This window comes from Thalassophryne amazonica, chromosome 2 (genome assembly GCF_902500255.1).
Source record: "Thalassophryne amazonica chromosome 2, fThaAma1.1, whole genome shotgun sequence".
Taxonomy (NCBI): Eukaryota; Metazoa; Chordata; class Actinopteri; order Batrachoidiformes; family Batrachoididae; genus Thalassophryne; species Thalassophryne amazonica.
Genome location: NC_047104.1, coordinates 86557617 through 86572750, shown reverse-complemented (window position 1 = coordinate 86572750; position 15134 = coordinate 86557617). Strand labels below are relative to the sequence as shown.

The window sequence follows — 15134 nt, the reverse complement described above, 5'->3', positions numbered from 1 at the left end:
AAGCGAGCCTGTCCCCCGCGGTCAGAGCCGCGCGACTGTAGCATTAATCACTTTAACCTTGTGGTTAAGCCAGTTTGTAAACATGACAAATCTCAAATTGTGAGTTGTCAGATAACCATGAGCTACCATCAGCATGACTCATTAACACAGGGCTTTGCAGTTTGTAAGTTAGTATTTTGAACTTTTGGGATGTGAACCCAGTGATATGACTGAGGTACAACCCCTGGCAAAAATTATGGAATCACCGGCCTCGGAGGATGTTCATTCAGTTGTTTAATTTTGTAGAAAAAAAGCAGATCAAAGACACGAGACAAAACTAAAGTCATTTCAAATGGCAACTTTCTGGCTTTAAGAAACACTATAAGAAATCAAGAAAAAAAGATTGTGGCAGTCAGTAACGGTTACTTTTTTAGACCAAGCAGAGGAAAAAATATGGAATCACTCAATTCTGAGGAAAAAATTATGGAATCACCCTGTAAATTTTCATCCCCAAAACTAACACCTGCATCATATCAGATCTGCTCGTTAGTCTGCATCTAAAAAGGAGTGAACACACCTTGGAGAGCTGTTGCACCAAGTGGACTGACATGAATCATGGCTCCAACACGAGAGATGTCAATTGAAACCAAGGAGAGGATTATCAAACTCTTAAAAGAGTAAATCATCACGCAATGTTGCAAAAGATGTTGGTTGTTCACAGTCAGCTGTGTCTAAACTCTGGACCAAATACAAACAACATGGGAAGGTTGTTAAAGGCAAACATACTGGTAGACCAAGGAAGACATCAAAGCGTCAAGACAGAAAACAAAGCAATATGTCTCAAAAATCGAAAAATGTACAACAAAACAAATGAGGAACGAATGGGAGGAAACTGGAGTCAACGTCTGTGACCGAACTGTAAGAAACCGCCTAAAGGAAATGGGATATACATACAGAAAAGCTAAACGAAAGGCATCATTAACACCTAAACAGAAAAAAACAAGGTTACAATGGGCTAAGGAAAAGCAATTGTGGACTGTGGATGATTGGATGAAAGTCATATTCAGTGATTAATCAAATCTTCATTGGGCAAGGTGATGATGCTGGAACTTTTGTTTGGTGCCGTTCCAATGAGATTTATAAAGATGACTACCTGAAGAGAACATGTAAATTTCCACAGTCATTGATGATATGGGGCTGCATGTCAGGTAAAGGCACTGGGGAGATGGCTGTCATTACATCATCAATAAATGCACAAGTTTATGTTGATATTTTGGACAATTGAAAGGATGTTTGGGGATGATGAAATCATTTTTCAAGATGATAATGCATCTTGCCATAGAGCAAAATCTGCAAAAACATTCCTTGCAAAAAGACACATAGGGTCAATGTCAATGAGCAGATCTGATTTGATGCAGGTGTTAATTTGGGGGATGAAAATTTACAGGGTGATTCCATAATTTTTTCCTCAGAATTGAGTGATTCCATATTTTTTTCCTCTGCTTGGTCTAAAAAAGTAACCGTTACTGACTGCCACAATCTTTTTTTCTTGATTTCTTATAGTGTTTCTTAAAGCCAGAAAGATGCCATTTGAAATGACTTTAGTTTTGTGTCATGTCTGTGATCTGCTTTTTTTCTACAAAATTAAACAACTGAATGAACATCCGAGGCCGGTGATTCCATAATTTTTGCCAGGGGTTGTATATATACACACGTACGTATGTACGTACATACATACACACACACACACACACCATCAATAAGAAAACTGGTAACCTTGTGTCATCGCCACGGTTCTTTTATTGGCTGCATATAAAAAGTGATGGTTTCACTGTGTTTTTGGAAAACAGGAGAGAACAGAGAGTCAGGCAGTCCAGATATGTGGGTTAAGGTGGAATTAAGCAGAAGGTGAGAGGGCTTGCAGGCTGGACTTGACAGTTGCTAGGTTGGCCTTCCAGGAGCTGAGGCTGTCATACAGCTGCTGCCACTGCTGCTTGCCAAAGGTACGATGTGTGCTGTGGCTGATTGAGCACAAACAGAGAGGCAACAATGTTAAAAAAAAACAAAAACATGCCAAGGTCATAGCAAGAACCAAAAATGAAATACACAAAACTAAAAAATTAAAATGTTTCAACACAGAGGACATTATTTTCTTTAATTGAAATATTCCAAACTGCAGAAAAGTTAAAACAAGAATCTTAAAAAGTTTGAAATACAGTACACACACAAAAAACCCCTCAGTTGGATCAACTCCTCCCACACATGACAATAAACTCTTTGCAAAATATCACAATCCTCTTATTTTTTTGGAGTTATTGGACTATATGTTCCACACATAGAACAGTGGAGGTACCACTGCTAGGTCTCTTTACATACCAAGTCCACTTGTGCTCACCTGTGCACTCATGACCGTGCTGGTCAGGCACAGTGTTGGTGCACTGTTATTGTTACAACACAAAGTGAATGTGTCACAGACCAACAAAAACCTGGTTCAAAGCGTTTCTGTTGTGTATACAATGTATATTCACTCTGCTCGTACACAGAGGGACACCTGTTGGTGCATCAAACTACAAAGAAACAGAATTAACAAAACAGAAGTAAGCACTGCGCCTGGTGGGATATGTGGATGACCAGCTGGATGAGATGATGGTCGAGGAGTCTCTCAAATGCTTCACCTTGGGGAACATTGGTGGATGACGTTAGCTCCCATTTGTAGACTTTGTTTGCAGAAGTCCTTCCTTGCGAGAAGAGCTCTTTTCAGTATTCCTCAATTAAATATCAACACACCAGATACTACTGCACTCATCTTGCAGGGAATAACAGATACTTTACTTCATGTTATGCCCAAAACACACACCTGAATAATTAAATGGCCAAATACAACCTCTTTGCTACTATGACATGCTCAGATTACAGTTTGAATAGAAAAGTGCAGCTGGACACACATTGCTAGGTGATTCAGACTATGCTTCATCGATCATCAATACAGGACCTGAGGCATGTTAAAAATATGCACTTAAGATCAGACTGAAAACTGCAGTATTCCCAGTTGGAGACACATATGTTGCAAACCCTATCTGCACGTTAATGTGTCAACTATCATTATAGCATTTCCAACAATTAGTCTCCTATCAAAATTATTCTACGTATTGTGGAGCCTTAACAGCAACATAGAAATGATCTTTGGATTGACCGGCTTATTAGAGTTTCAGTAGTAACCAAACAGATTCTTGAATAACGGTGACAGATGCACAAAGACCACTAAGATATACCACTTCAAAACTGGAGCAGTACTAATTCTGGATGTGCAAGCACTGCACCATTATTCCAATTAAACTTTAAAGCAAATAAGTCACAGTGTACTTACCTCACAACAACTTTTTGCTGCGTCTGGTCTATCTTGCAGTACACCATTTTGGTCCGAACAGCTGGGAAGGAGATTAAGAGACGGGGGGAGTTACAACAGCCTCCTGACTGCTTTAAGAAAATGCACTTGGAAAAATACATTTAAGAGAAAGCTGAGCCTAGTCACAAAATAGCAAAATTATTATTTTAGGTCCACTCCAGTGTAATTTTTTCCACAAGTGTATTTCCCCTTGAATGTATTAGAGCAGGGGTGGAACTTGTTGCAGAAAGGGCCAAGAGGGTGCAGGTTTTCTTTGCAGCCACTGACTACCAGGTGATTTCACTGATTAGTATCACTTTGAGCAGATGGCATCAGGTAATCAGTGAAATCACCTGGTGGAGTCAGTGGCTGCAAAGAAAACCTGCACCCTCTTGGCCCTTTCTGCAACAAGTTGCCCACCCATGTATTAGAGCAACAAGGTTGATTCATTTGTTCATGCTGTGCAATGAAAGCATTTGGAGTTTCAGATCAAAAGCTGACATTTTACAATCTGGACAAGTTAAAGAACACAGAACATAGCATGTTTTGTATCAGAGACCACCCAATTACGGGGAAAGCAAAAATACTAGGACAAATAAGTTTGAAAGTATAACATAAAATACTTTATATCTGGTTGCAGACCAGCGCTGAGATATTAAATCCCCAGTGGTACAGCTCACAGTCCAATCTGTGAACTGACACTTGAGGTGCCAAGTTCTATTCTTTAACACTCTCACACACTCATCTTCAACCACTTAGTCCAAGTAAGGGTTGCAGGGGGCTGGAGCCTATCCCAGCAGTCATAGAGCGTGAGGCGGGGTACACCCAGGACAGGACGCCAGTCTGCCACAGGGCTATTCTTTAACACATCATATGTAAATACCACAAAGTTAAAAATTACATTCTAAACAGCCATCTTAATTTAAACTGAATTTATTTATACATTGGTGAATCACAACATTAGGAAAAACTCCCTCAGGCATTTTTTTTTTTTATTACGGGAAGAAAATGGAAGCAGACCAGAGTCAATTGGGTGACCATCTGCTCTGGACATACTAACAAAAACAAGCAAAAATAAATAGGCTGTTGTCACACTGTTTGGTGCATGCGCACCGAGTACTCAAGTCTGTCATGTAGAACTCCGTGGGGAGCAGAGCCTTCTCATGCGGGCATGTGTCCTCCGTGTGACTACAAGGGCATGACTGACTCTATGGGTAACACTGCAACAAATGCCTGTAAGTTGCCTAAAGGAAGGTGAACAAAGTCCCTTAAACATGTCCCAGATGTGACAATCAGAACATCCAAGTTATTGTACTTGGCCCCACAAATCTTAGAAGCATGGTGTCTAACCAGATCGTTACTCTGGATGGCATTTCCCTGATCTCTGGTAATACTGTGAGAAATCTTGGAGTTATTTTTGATCAGGATATGTCATTCAAAGCGCATATTAAACAAATATGTAGGACTGCCTTTTTGCATTTACGCAATATCTCTAAAATCAGAAAGGTCTTGTCTCAGAGTGATGCTGAAAAACTAATTCATGCATTTATTTCCTCTAGGCTGGACTATTGTAATTCATTATTATCAGGTTGTCCTAAAAGTTCCCTAAAAAGCCTTCAGTTGGTTCAGAATGCTGCAGCTAGAGTACTGACGGGGACTAGCAGGAGAGAGCATATCTCACCCGTGTTGGCCTCCCTTCATTGGCTTCCTGTTAATGCTAGAATAGAATTTAAAATTCTTCTTCTTACTTATAAGGTTTTGAATAATCAGGTCCCATCTTATCTTAGGGACCTCGTAGTACCATATTACCCCATTAGAGCGCTTCGCTCTCAGACTGCGGGCTTACTTGTAGTTCCTAGGGTTTGTAAGAGTAGAATGGGAGGCAGAGCCTTCAGCTTTCAGGCTCCTCTCCTGTGGAACCAGCTCCCAATTCAGATCAGGGAGACAGATACCCTCTCTACTTTTAAGATTAGGCTTAAAACTTTCCTTTTCTCTAAGGCTTATAGTTAGGGCTGGATCGGGTGACCCTGGACCATCCCTTGGTTATGTTGCTTTAGACGTAGACTGTGGGGGGGTTCCCATGATGCACTGTTTCTTTCTCTTTTTGCTCCGTATGCATCACTCTGCATTTAATCATTAGTGATCGATCTCTTTTTCCTGGTTCTTTCCCTCAGCCCCAACCAGTCTCAGCAGAAGACTGCCCCTCCCTGAGCCTGGTTCTGCTGGAGGTTTCTTCCTGTTAAAAGGGAGTTTTTCCTTCCCACTGTGGCCAAGTGCTTGCTCATAGGGGGTCGTTTTGACCGTTGGGGTTTTTCATGATTGTTGTATGGCCTTGCCTTGCAATGTGGAGCGCCTTGGGGCAACTGTTTGTTGTGATTTGGCGCTATATAAGAAACAAGTTGATTGATTGATTGAGTTGATCCATCCATTTTCTATACCCACTTCCTCCAATTAAGGGTCATGGGGGAGGATGGGGGGGTGAGAGGGAAGCTAGAGCCTATCCCAGCAGTTAGAGTGTGAGGCAGGGCACACCCTAGACAGGACCCTAGTCTGTCACAGGGCCACATAGACAAACAAACAGTCACACCCGCACGTACACCTACAGACAATTTAAACTACAATCAGAGCAATAAGACAATATTTAGTAGATAACGCTGGCACAGTCAGTTGTAATCCTGTCTGCACATTTTTGTCGCAGCTTTATTTGTGAAAATCATTCAGTATTACAATAACAAAAGTAGGTTGTGTGAAACTGTGTTTAATGTTTTGACTGAAAGGTGCTTCGCACAAATGATAGCTGTGCCTGGGAGAAAATCTGGAACAGCACATTTTTCCGTCATAATACATCATCAGGCAGATTGCAGAATGCTATAAGTACAATGTTCCATTCATTCCTCGCAAACATTAAAGAGTACCGCTCCAGTCGTCATGAAAAGAAAACACCAACTCAATATTTTTTAAGCCTTAAAGAAATGGTAAAAGGCATTAACAGCTGAGCTTCTGGCCAAGGGGCACAGTTCTTTACTTTAACGAGTTGCCAGGCCTAAACTTTACTGTGGACATGATTTTTTCCATCCGTCAGTTGCAGGAGAAGGCGATAGAGCAAAACATGCCACTCTTTGCCATTGTTGTGTATTTTATGAAAGCATTCAACACTTTTTGCTCTGTACCTTAAGGCCCCATGACACTTGCATGACTTTGATCCACGCGCTTGCACGCACTCTGCCATGCACAAGCGTAAACTCCTCTCAAACTCATTGTAAACCGTTGTAAACTGTGCCCAGCTTCATGTAAGTACACAAAAATTTTTTTGAAATGCTCAAAATCTCCATCATGCAATAATTACATCAACTTCACGCAAACAAGTCAAAAATACTGCGTGAGTGCGTCAGCGCACCGCATCAGAGCACAGCTCATCTGTACGATTATAACAAGATGTTAAATCTATCATAAACATACTTTTACAGCTGCACACAAGAAGGGATGAACATGCAACTGTTTTACCAAGCTATTACAATATAAACATGACAAATAATTACCATTTTAGACGGCTCCAAATACGTTCTCCACCTCATTTTCCCCCGCGTGGGGGAAAAGCAGCAGCTGAAGTGCTCCTCTGTGATTCTGGAAGCGATTAGAGCCATTTTCAACAGCCAACTCGAACAGAAAATGATTATTCTGCCACAAAATAATTATTTTATATATGCAGCATCCAGTGCCCAACGCATGGCAGCCAGTGGAACAAAGCTCAGCGTCCAGCTGGGAACATAGCAGGTGGGATCGTCACGAAGATGTGTGTGCAAGTGCATGGATCAAAGTCATGCAAGTGTCACGGCACCTTTACAGCAGTGATCGAGGACATGTCAACCTCACCAATGGTGTGTATATCCACACCAGGGCAGACGGTGGCCTGTTCAATCTGTCATGGCTGCATTCTCACTGTAAGATGCTGGAGAGATGTCTCCACAATTTCCTGTATGCCAATGACACTGCACTAGTAGCTCACTCAATTCCTGACATTCAAGAAATCGTGAACCGCTTTGCACAATCAGCTAGTGCCTTCGGTCTGTCAATGAACATCAAGAAAACAGAAATACTATACAAACCTGCGCTTGGTCAAACACTCATTAAGCCTGACATTCTGATGGAGTCGGCACAGCATTCAACACAGCACAAAGTGTAAGGTGTACAGGGTGTGGTACTGAGCGCTCTGCTCTACTCAGCAGAAACTTAAACACTTTATAGAAGACACAAAAACAGGCTGTCATTCACCATCGGACAATCATAGGTATTTCCTGGAAGGATATAGTCACCAACATTGAAGTTCTAAAACATGCTGACATGTCTTCCATTGAAACCATCCTGGCCCAAATGCAGCTGCACTGGATTGGACACGTTCTATATACAGTAGTGTTCAGAATAATAGTAGTGTTGTATGACTAAAAGGATTAATCCAGGTTTTGAGTATAGTTCTTATTGTTACATGGGAAACAAGGTACCAGTAGATTCAGTAGATTCTCACAAATCCAACAAGACCAAGCATTCATGATATGCACACTCTTAAGGCTACGAAATTGGGCTATTAGTAAAAAAAAAAAAAAAAGTAGAAAAGGGGGTGTTCACAATAATAGTAGCATCTGCTGTTGATGCTACAAACTCAAAACTATTACGTTCAAACTGCTTTTTTAACAATCCTGTGAATCACTAAACTAGTATTTAGTTGTATAACCACAGTTTTTCATGATTTCTTCACATCTGCAAGGCATTAATTTTGTTGGTTTGGAACCAAGATTTTGCTTGTTTACTAGTGTGCTTGGGGTCACTGTCTTGTTGAAACACCCATTTCAAGGGCATGTCCTCTTCAGCATAAGGCAACATGACCTCTTCAAATATTTTGACATATCCAAACTGATCCATGATACCTGGTATGTGATATATAGACCCAACACCATAGTAGGAGAAACATGCCCATATCATGATGCTTGCACCACCATGCTTCACTGTCTTCACTGTGAACTGTGGCTTGAATTCAGAGTTTGGGGGTCGTCTCACAAACTGTCTGCGGCCCTTGGACCCAAAAAGAACAATTTTACTCTCATCAGTCCACAAAATATTCCTCCATTTCTCTTTAAGCCAGTTGATGTGTTCTTTAGCAAATTGTAACCTCTTCTGCATGTCTTTTATTTAACAGAGGGACTTTGCAGGGGATTCTTGCAAATAAATTAGCTTCACACAGGCGTCTTCTAACTGTCACAGCACTTACAGGTAACTCCAGACTGTCTTTGATCATCCTGGAGCTGATCAATGGGTAAGCCTTTGCCATTCTGGTTATTCTTCTATCCATTTTGATGGTTGTTTTCCATTTTCTTCCACACGTCTCTGGTTTTGTTGTCCATTTTAAAGCATTGGAGATCATTGTAGATGAACAGCCTATAATTTTTTGCACCTGCGTATAAGTTTTCCCCTCTCCAATCAACTTTTTAATCAAACTACGCTGTTCTTCTAAACTATGTTTTGAATGTCCCATTTTCCTCAGGCTTTCAGAGAGAAAAGCATGTTCAACAGGTGCTGGCTTCATCCTTACATAGGGGACACCTGATTCACGTTTGTTCCACAAAACTGACAAAATCACTGACTGAATGCCACACTACTATTATTGTGAACACCCCCTTTTCTACTTTTTTTTTTACTAATAGCCCAATTTCATAGCCTTAAGAGTGTGCATATCATGAATGCTTGGTCTTGTTGGATTTGTGAGAATCTACTGAATCTACTGGTACCTTGTTTCCCATGTAACAATAAGAAATATACTCAAAATCTGGATTAATCTTTTTAGTCATACACCACTACTATTATTCTGAACACTACTGTATGTCAGAGGAACGCACCCCAAAGGCCATTCTATATGGTGAGTTGTGGTGGTGATGGTGGTTATGGTGAGTCCTATCTGTGGACATCCCCTGCTCTGCTACAAAGATGTGGTGAAACAAACCAGTGCAGCAGGCATCCCAGCAGATTGGGAACATCTGGCCGAAGACTGACTTGCATGGCAACATCTGGTCCAACAGGGTGCTGAACGGGGACAGGAGGTGTCGATCTGGAGCCAGGAGGAAAGACGAGTTTGCAGGCATGCCCGTACTGTTGGAGCGATCTCTGCTGGCATTGTCTGATAAGACGGCCCAATGAAGAGAGAGCCAGCTCTGCACTTTATAAACCAGGCTGTTAGGAGGCAAGCCGGATCAAAGCTTTTCATTGTGTTTTAGCACATTTTTGGGCCATGGGTGATCGTAGGGGAACAGCCCAGTGGAATAAGCTGTGAGGTCTGCTCCTCGTACATGTTTTGAATGAATAGGCACTTAACACTCCCCATGCCAACAGCAAAGGTGGGAGTATACGCTTTGTCACACAAGATTTATGCACCACTGAGCATGTAAAAGTCGTTCTCACTGTGTTTTGTACAATAACACTACCTCTAACCTTAGTGACATGAAATTTGGTGTTCCACAGGGGTCCATCTTAGGCCCCCTGCTTTTCTCCCTTTATTATAGCACCCCTTGGGCACATATTGCAGTGTTTTGGGATTACCTTTCATTGCTATGCTGATGATACCCAGTTATACATGCTGATAACTGCTGATAATCTCATTCACATAAAATCCTTAGAAGACTGCCTTGCATCAGTGAAAAGCTGGATGTCTAGCAATCTCCTACTTTTAAACTCTGATAAGACTGAAATGATGGTTCGTGGTCCAGTGAGACATCAGCATCAATTGGACGAGAGAACGCTTAGCATTGGCTCGTATGTCATACATCACACTGAAAGTGAGGTACCTTGAGGTAATTTTTGATGCTACATTGTCCTTTGACCTCCACATTAGAGGTATTACGAGGACTGCTTTCTTCCACCTGCGAAATATAGCGAAGAGTCGTCCCATACTGTCGATGGCTGATTCATGCATTTGTTTCTTCTAGATTGGGCTACTGCAATGTTCTATTTTCTGGTTTACCACAGTCCAGCATTAGGGCTCTCCAATTGGTTCAAAATGCTGCTGCCAGACTTCTGACAGGAAGCAGAAAGTTTGACCATATTACACCCATTTTGGCATCTCTTCATTGGCTTCTTGTCCCTGTGAGATCAGATTTTAAGGTTCTGCTACTAGTCTATAAAATTGTTCATGGACTGGCACCTCCCTACTTAGCTGACCTAATTAAACCCTACATACCGGCCCGGGCTTTGCGTTCTCAGGGTGCAGGACTACTTTGTATCCCTAGGGTGAATAAGAAGTCTGCGGCTCACAGAGCTTTCTCTTATCGTGCCCCTGTTCTGTGGAATGATCTCCCTGTGTCAATTAAACAGTCAGATTCTGTGGAGACGTTCAAGTCCAGACTTAAGACGCACTTCTTTTCCTTTTCGTATGGCTAGCATACTGGCACAGTTTTGTTTTACGCTTTTTTCTCTTAATTCATTTTATTAGGAAATGGAGCGTGCCGCGACCTCAACTTTACCTAAATTCTGGGTCTTTTAGTGAAGCTTAGGGCTAGTGGCTGGTGATCACCTTAGTATTTCTTCTGTTTTTCTTGTTGTTTAATAGTGACAAATTATACTGTATTTCTTGTCTTTCTGATGCCTGATTCTGTTTTTTGTCTCTGTTTAAGGTGCAGCTCCATCCAGAGATGGGAGTTGTATTTGTGCTGGCGACCCTCTTGTCATGTGCACCAACAGCATTTCTTGTATATTCGTCCGTGAATTGTTCTGTAATTTATGTCTGTAGTATGGCCCAAGCAGAGGGTCACCCCTTTGAGTCTGGTCTGCGTGAGATTTCTTCCTCAGAGGGGGTTTTTCTTTACCACTGATGCTCAGGCGGTTAGTAAACCTTACTTGAGTGAAGCGCCTTGAGGAAACTCTGTTGTGATTTGGCGCTATATAAATGAAAATAAATTGAAATTGAATTGTGTCATTAATATCTGAAAGGAAATGTTTTTTGCCAAAAACTACAGATTTTGTTTATTTCGATTTATGTCCAGAGATCAATGATCCACCATGTACATCAAGGATCCAGTGACCATGTACAGATTCTATTGATTTTATTTATGTCCAGAGATCAAGGATCCAGTGACCAATTTCATATTTATTTACTTTAAAGACTCAATGTCATTGACATAGAAAACCTGTAAAGCCAACTTTACACAGATAATTCACAAAAGGTATTGATATGGGAATCGATAAGGAATCAGATCGATAAGCAGAATCGATAATGGCATTGATAGATAAAATCTTATCAAGACTCATCCCTTAATCGTATTGCACCAAATCGCATCGTATTGCATTGTGAGGAATTGTATCACCATCAAATAGCATCGACTAGGGAACAGGGGTGAATTGTATCGCATCATATTATCAGTATCATCATGTATCACAATATGTATCGTATCGCTGGTAGTATATCATGGTGCGTATAGAATTGTTGTCAGTGATGAGATTCAAATGCCTAATATACATGTGTCATGTTATCACAAAACTGGATGGGTCAAAAAACAACCAACAGCTGAAGAACAGAGTACCAGTAATAAGTACACTGACTTCTCATCTTCAGCTTTTGATCTCAAACCCAAATAAATGTCTTCAAAGTGTAGTAAAACACAAATGCATTGGACTTGTCATTCTGTAGTTTCTGAAATCCCACACATTCCTCATCTTCACTTCTTTGCTCTTCCACTGAAGGGTGAAGATTATTTTTGTGATGGAAAGCCAGCAAAAACAAAAAGTTAGAGGGAAGTCACAGTGACATACAGGCATGTTCTTATGTGACCTGTTTAATATTTTCCATTTACCACTGGGAAGACCTAAGTACATGTCTGAAGAGGAAAGACGGGAAAAAAAAGAACAGGAATGGATTGTTTGTACCGTCAATGACAAAAGCCTCAACGTCCTCAGCTCCGATCTGCAGCTCCTGCTGCATGGTGTCAAAGGAGATCTCCTTGAACTCCACCGCCATGCCCATGAATGTCAGCAATCGCATCTTGGCCATGTTTTGCTCGTGAGACAGGCCTGGAGACCAACAGTCATAGCTGATTACTTAACTCCGGGAGTTTCCTCGTGTTAATTATTCCTTCACTTACAGGCGTCCCATCAGAGAATCGCCTCAGGAACACAAACAAACACTCCAAATAGTCTGTTTGGAGAGGCCATCCCACACAAGCTTTCAATTAAACCATCAGTACACACACTGCTGACACACACATTCCTCCATTGTACAAACAACAAGCTAATAAAAAGTAAAAGTTAACTACTTTTTTCCCCACCACATCTGTGTGGGATCATCAGACATCTCAGAACTTCTAAATTATAGAATGCTGTCATTTGGTGAAAAGAATTATGGTGTATTGTAGGTGGCCTCCAAATTTATGCATTTACTGCACAAAGGCGATTTGTATAAAATACTTTAAAATTATAATATTACAACACATTTCTTATGACCCAGTCACACGGCGATTCCTGAACGAAGGGAAAAAGTAAAAGAAGTCACAATTTGTTGAGAAAAAGTAGATGAAAGAGCTTTATCACTGAATAGCCTGCGAAGCAAGAGGGAGGGACGAAAGAGGAACTTAACAAAACCGAACTAACGATCTCAACGCTTTAAATGAAACACGCCAGCAACAGCTGGAGCAGTGTGTGCCTGCATCTCTGAGTCCCAGGACTCGGTGCTGGGATGGACCTCATAGCTCCTGAGTCTTGGAGAAACTGAAAACAGAAGCTGTGGAGATCCGTGTGCACGTCAGTGGGTCCACCAGCTCTGGTTCCTCATCTAGAACAAAAGAGGGATCATCTCCATCATCAGGACCCTCACTGTCTAACACGCTGCGCGCTCCGTCTTGCTCCAAAAAAAACAAAACAAAAACAAAATAAAACATCTCTGGTGTGCTGTGGTCACTGCTGCATCACTATATTACGTTACTAAGCTCTCTCTCTCTCTAACAGAAAACTGTCAAAAGGGGGAATAATTTCTAAGTGTAAATATGATTGAATATGTCAGAGCAGTAAATTGATCAGTCCATGTGAACGCGCATTGACTCAAATGTGTGGTTATTTCCACCAGCTGCAGCTGATCCACAACGTGAATTCTGCCTTCCAGAACAGCTCTTTATATAATCTTTTGAATTATCTACCTGTTACCACATGTACATAAGGGCTGGATTGTCATTCCTGCACTCATATTGTTATATTTAATAAAAAATAATATGCGTACGCAGGGGCTGTAGCTGTCGCTGCCGCTGCATTTGAGTACCATCGGAAATTAGAAAACTTTTTTGTTGTTTCAAATTCAGCAGTTGACTGTGGCGAAATACTTAATTGTATCCATACAAAAGATTAATTCTGGCCTGTATAAGGTGCCTGAGCCCACTGAAGTTGACCCCCCCCCCCCACCCAGATAAAAATTCCAAGCAAACAGGCTGAGTTTGCCCTGTAATTTCCGATGGTACATGAATGCAACGGCAGCAGCAGCGCTCACAAACCGGTTTCTGCACTGTGTGAAAACATTCAGCTGGTCGAACGAAGTCAAACTACACAATAACGTTACAAAAACAAACAATTCAAAAACGTCAAGAACGTCAGCAAAACGAAACAGACAAATTGAGGTTTTCTTGCCCTTCATTCAAATTTTTCAAACAGTTTAAAAATCCTGACGAAGCGGCAGCTGCAGGAATGAAGCTGCGCGAAGGTTAAGCGATACCAACGAAAGTCCAGATTTCTTGTTTCGTTAGGGTTTCGTTGCCCTTCGTTACGTGCCGTGTGACTGGGCCAATAAGGAGATTATGAACAAACATACTTTAGATTTTAACGTACTACAACATCGTATATATCAAACTACTTACCGAGGGAATCAATGAAGTCCTTGTTACTGTGGTAAAACTTTACATATGCTACCAGTTTGGCACTCACAAAGATGGTTAATAGCTGAAAAGGCAGAGTGAACAGAGGGAGAAGTGCAATTATGATGCTGCACAAACAGAGATGTCAAATGCATGGAAATATTTACATTTCCCAGCCACCGTATCAGTGGCTTCCTGTGGATTGTTTGCAGTTGTGACGCTCTTCCGAACTTTACACGGTTGTATACGTTTCTTTTATTTCTGTTTAGCACTCTTCTGGTTGTTAAGTGTATCTACTCTGAATCTTATTTACCTACAGTCCTGTTGTGAATTGCTAGCGGTTAGCATAAACTAGCTAGGTCGACTCCCCCTCCCCCCACCGTTACATTTATAGCTGTTTCTTTTTTACCTGTTTAATACTTTTGTTAGTTTTTCAGTGTAACTGCTGTGAATTTTAGGTCATTATTTTACTCCTGTGTAAATCTTATTAGTGGCTAGCATTTTCACTAGCGTTTAGCTTGCGTAGTTCGACCCCTCCCCCACCTGTTCACTTAATACTTCTGTTTGTTTTTTAGTGTAACTGTTGTGAATTTTATCTTACTAAAATTACTTTTGAGCTCACTCCTGTGTTAATCTTAGGAGTGGTTTACTCGTAGGAGGGTTTCTTCTGTTCCTACAAGTCTACTACTTCTACTTTTTCAGTTTAACTGCTGTGAATTTTAATTCATTTATTTACGTCTGTTTGAATCCTGTGTGAACCTTAGGAGTGGTTAGCTTATTCATTATTGGTTAGCTCGTGCTTGCTTGGCTATACTCTTGAATTTCTTAGTGCACAAAGTACACTACACCCTCTGTAAATCCTGCGTGATGTTGGAAGATAGGGTGGCTCTCTTAGAGAG

General features: G+C 41.2%; 1 protein-coding gene across 1 annotated transcript in view; it reads right to left on the bottom strand.

Annotated features, from left to right (window-relative positions):
- Positions 1 to 1759: 1759 nt before the first annotated feature.
- Positions 1760 to 15134, bottom strand: part of eif3m (eukaryotic translation initiation factor 3, subunit M) — a 42864-nt gene continuing 29489 nt past the window's right edge. Inside the window, exons 8-11 of the mRNA XM_034188748.1 lie at positions 14239 to 14320; positions 12269 to 12412; positions 3347 to 3407; positions 1760 to 2000 (exon numbers count right to left, since the gene is read on the bottom strand). Coding sequence (XP_034044639.1) covers positions 1877 to 2000; positions 3347 to 3407; positions 12269 to 12412; positions 14239 to 14320 — 411 coding nt within the window. The 3' untranslated portion in view covers positions 1760 to 1876. The remainder of the gene's footprint in view (positions 2001 to 3346; positions 3408 to 12268; positions 12413 to 14238; positions 14321 to 15134) is intronic.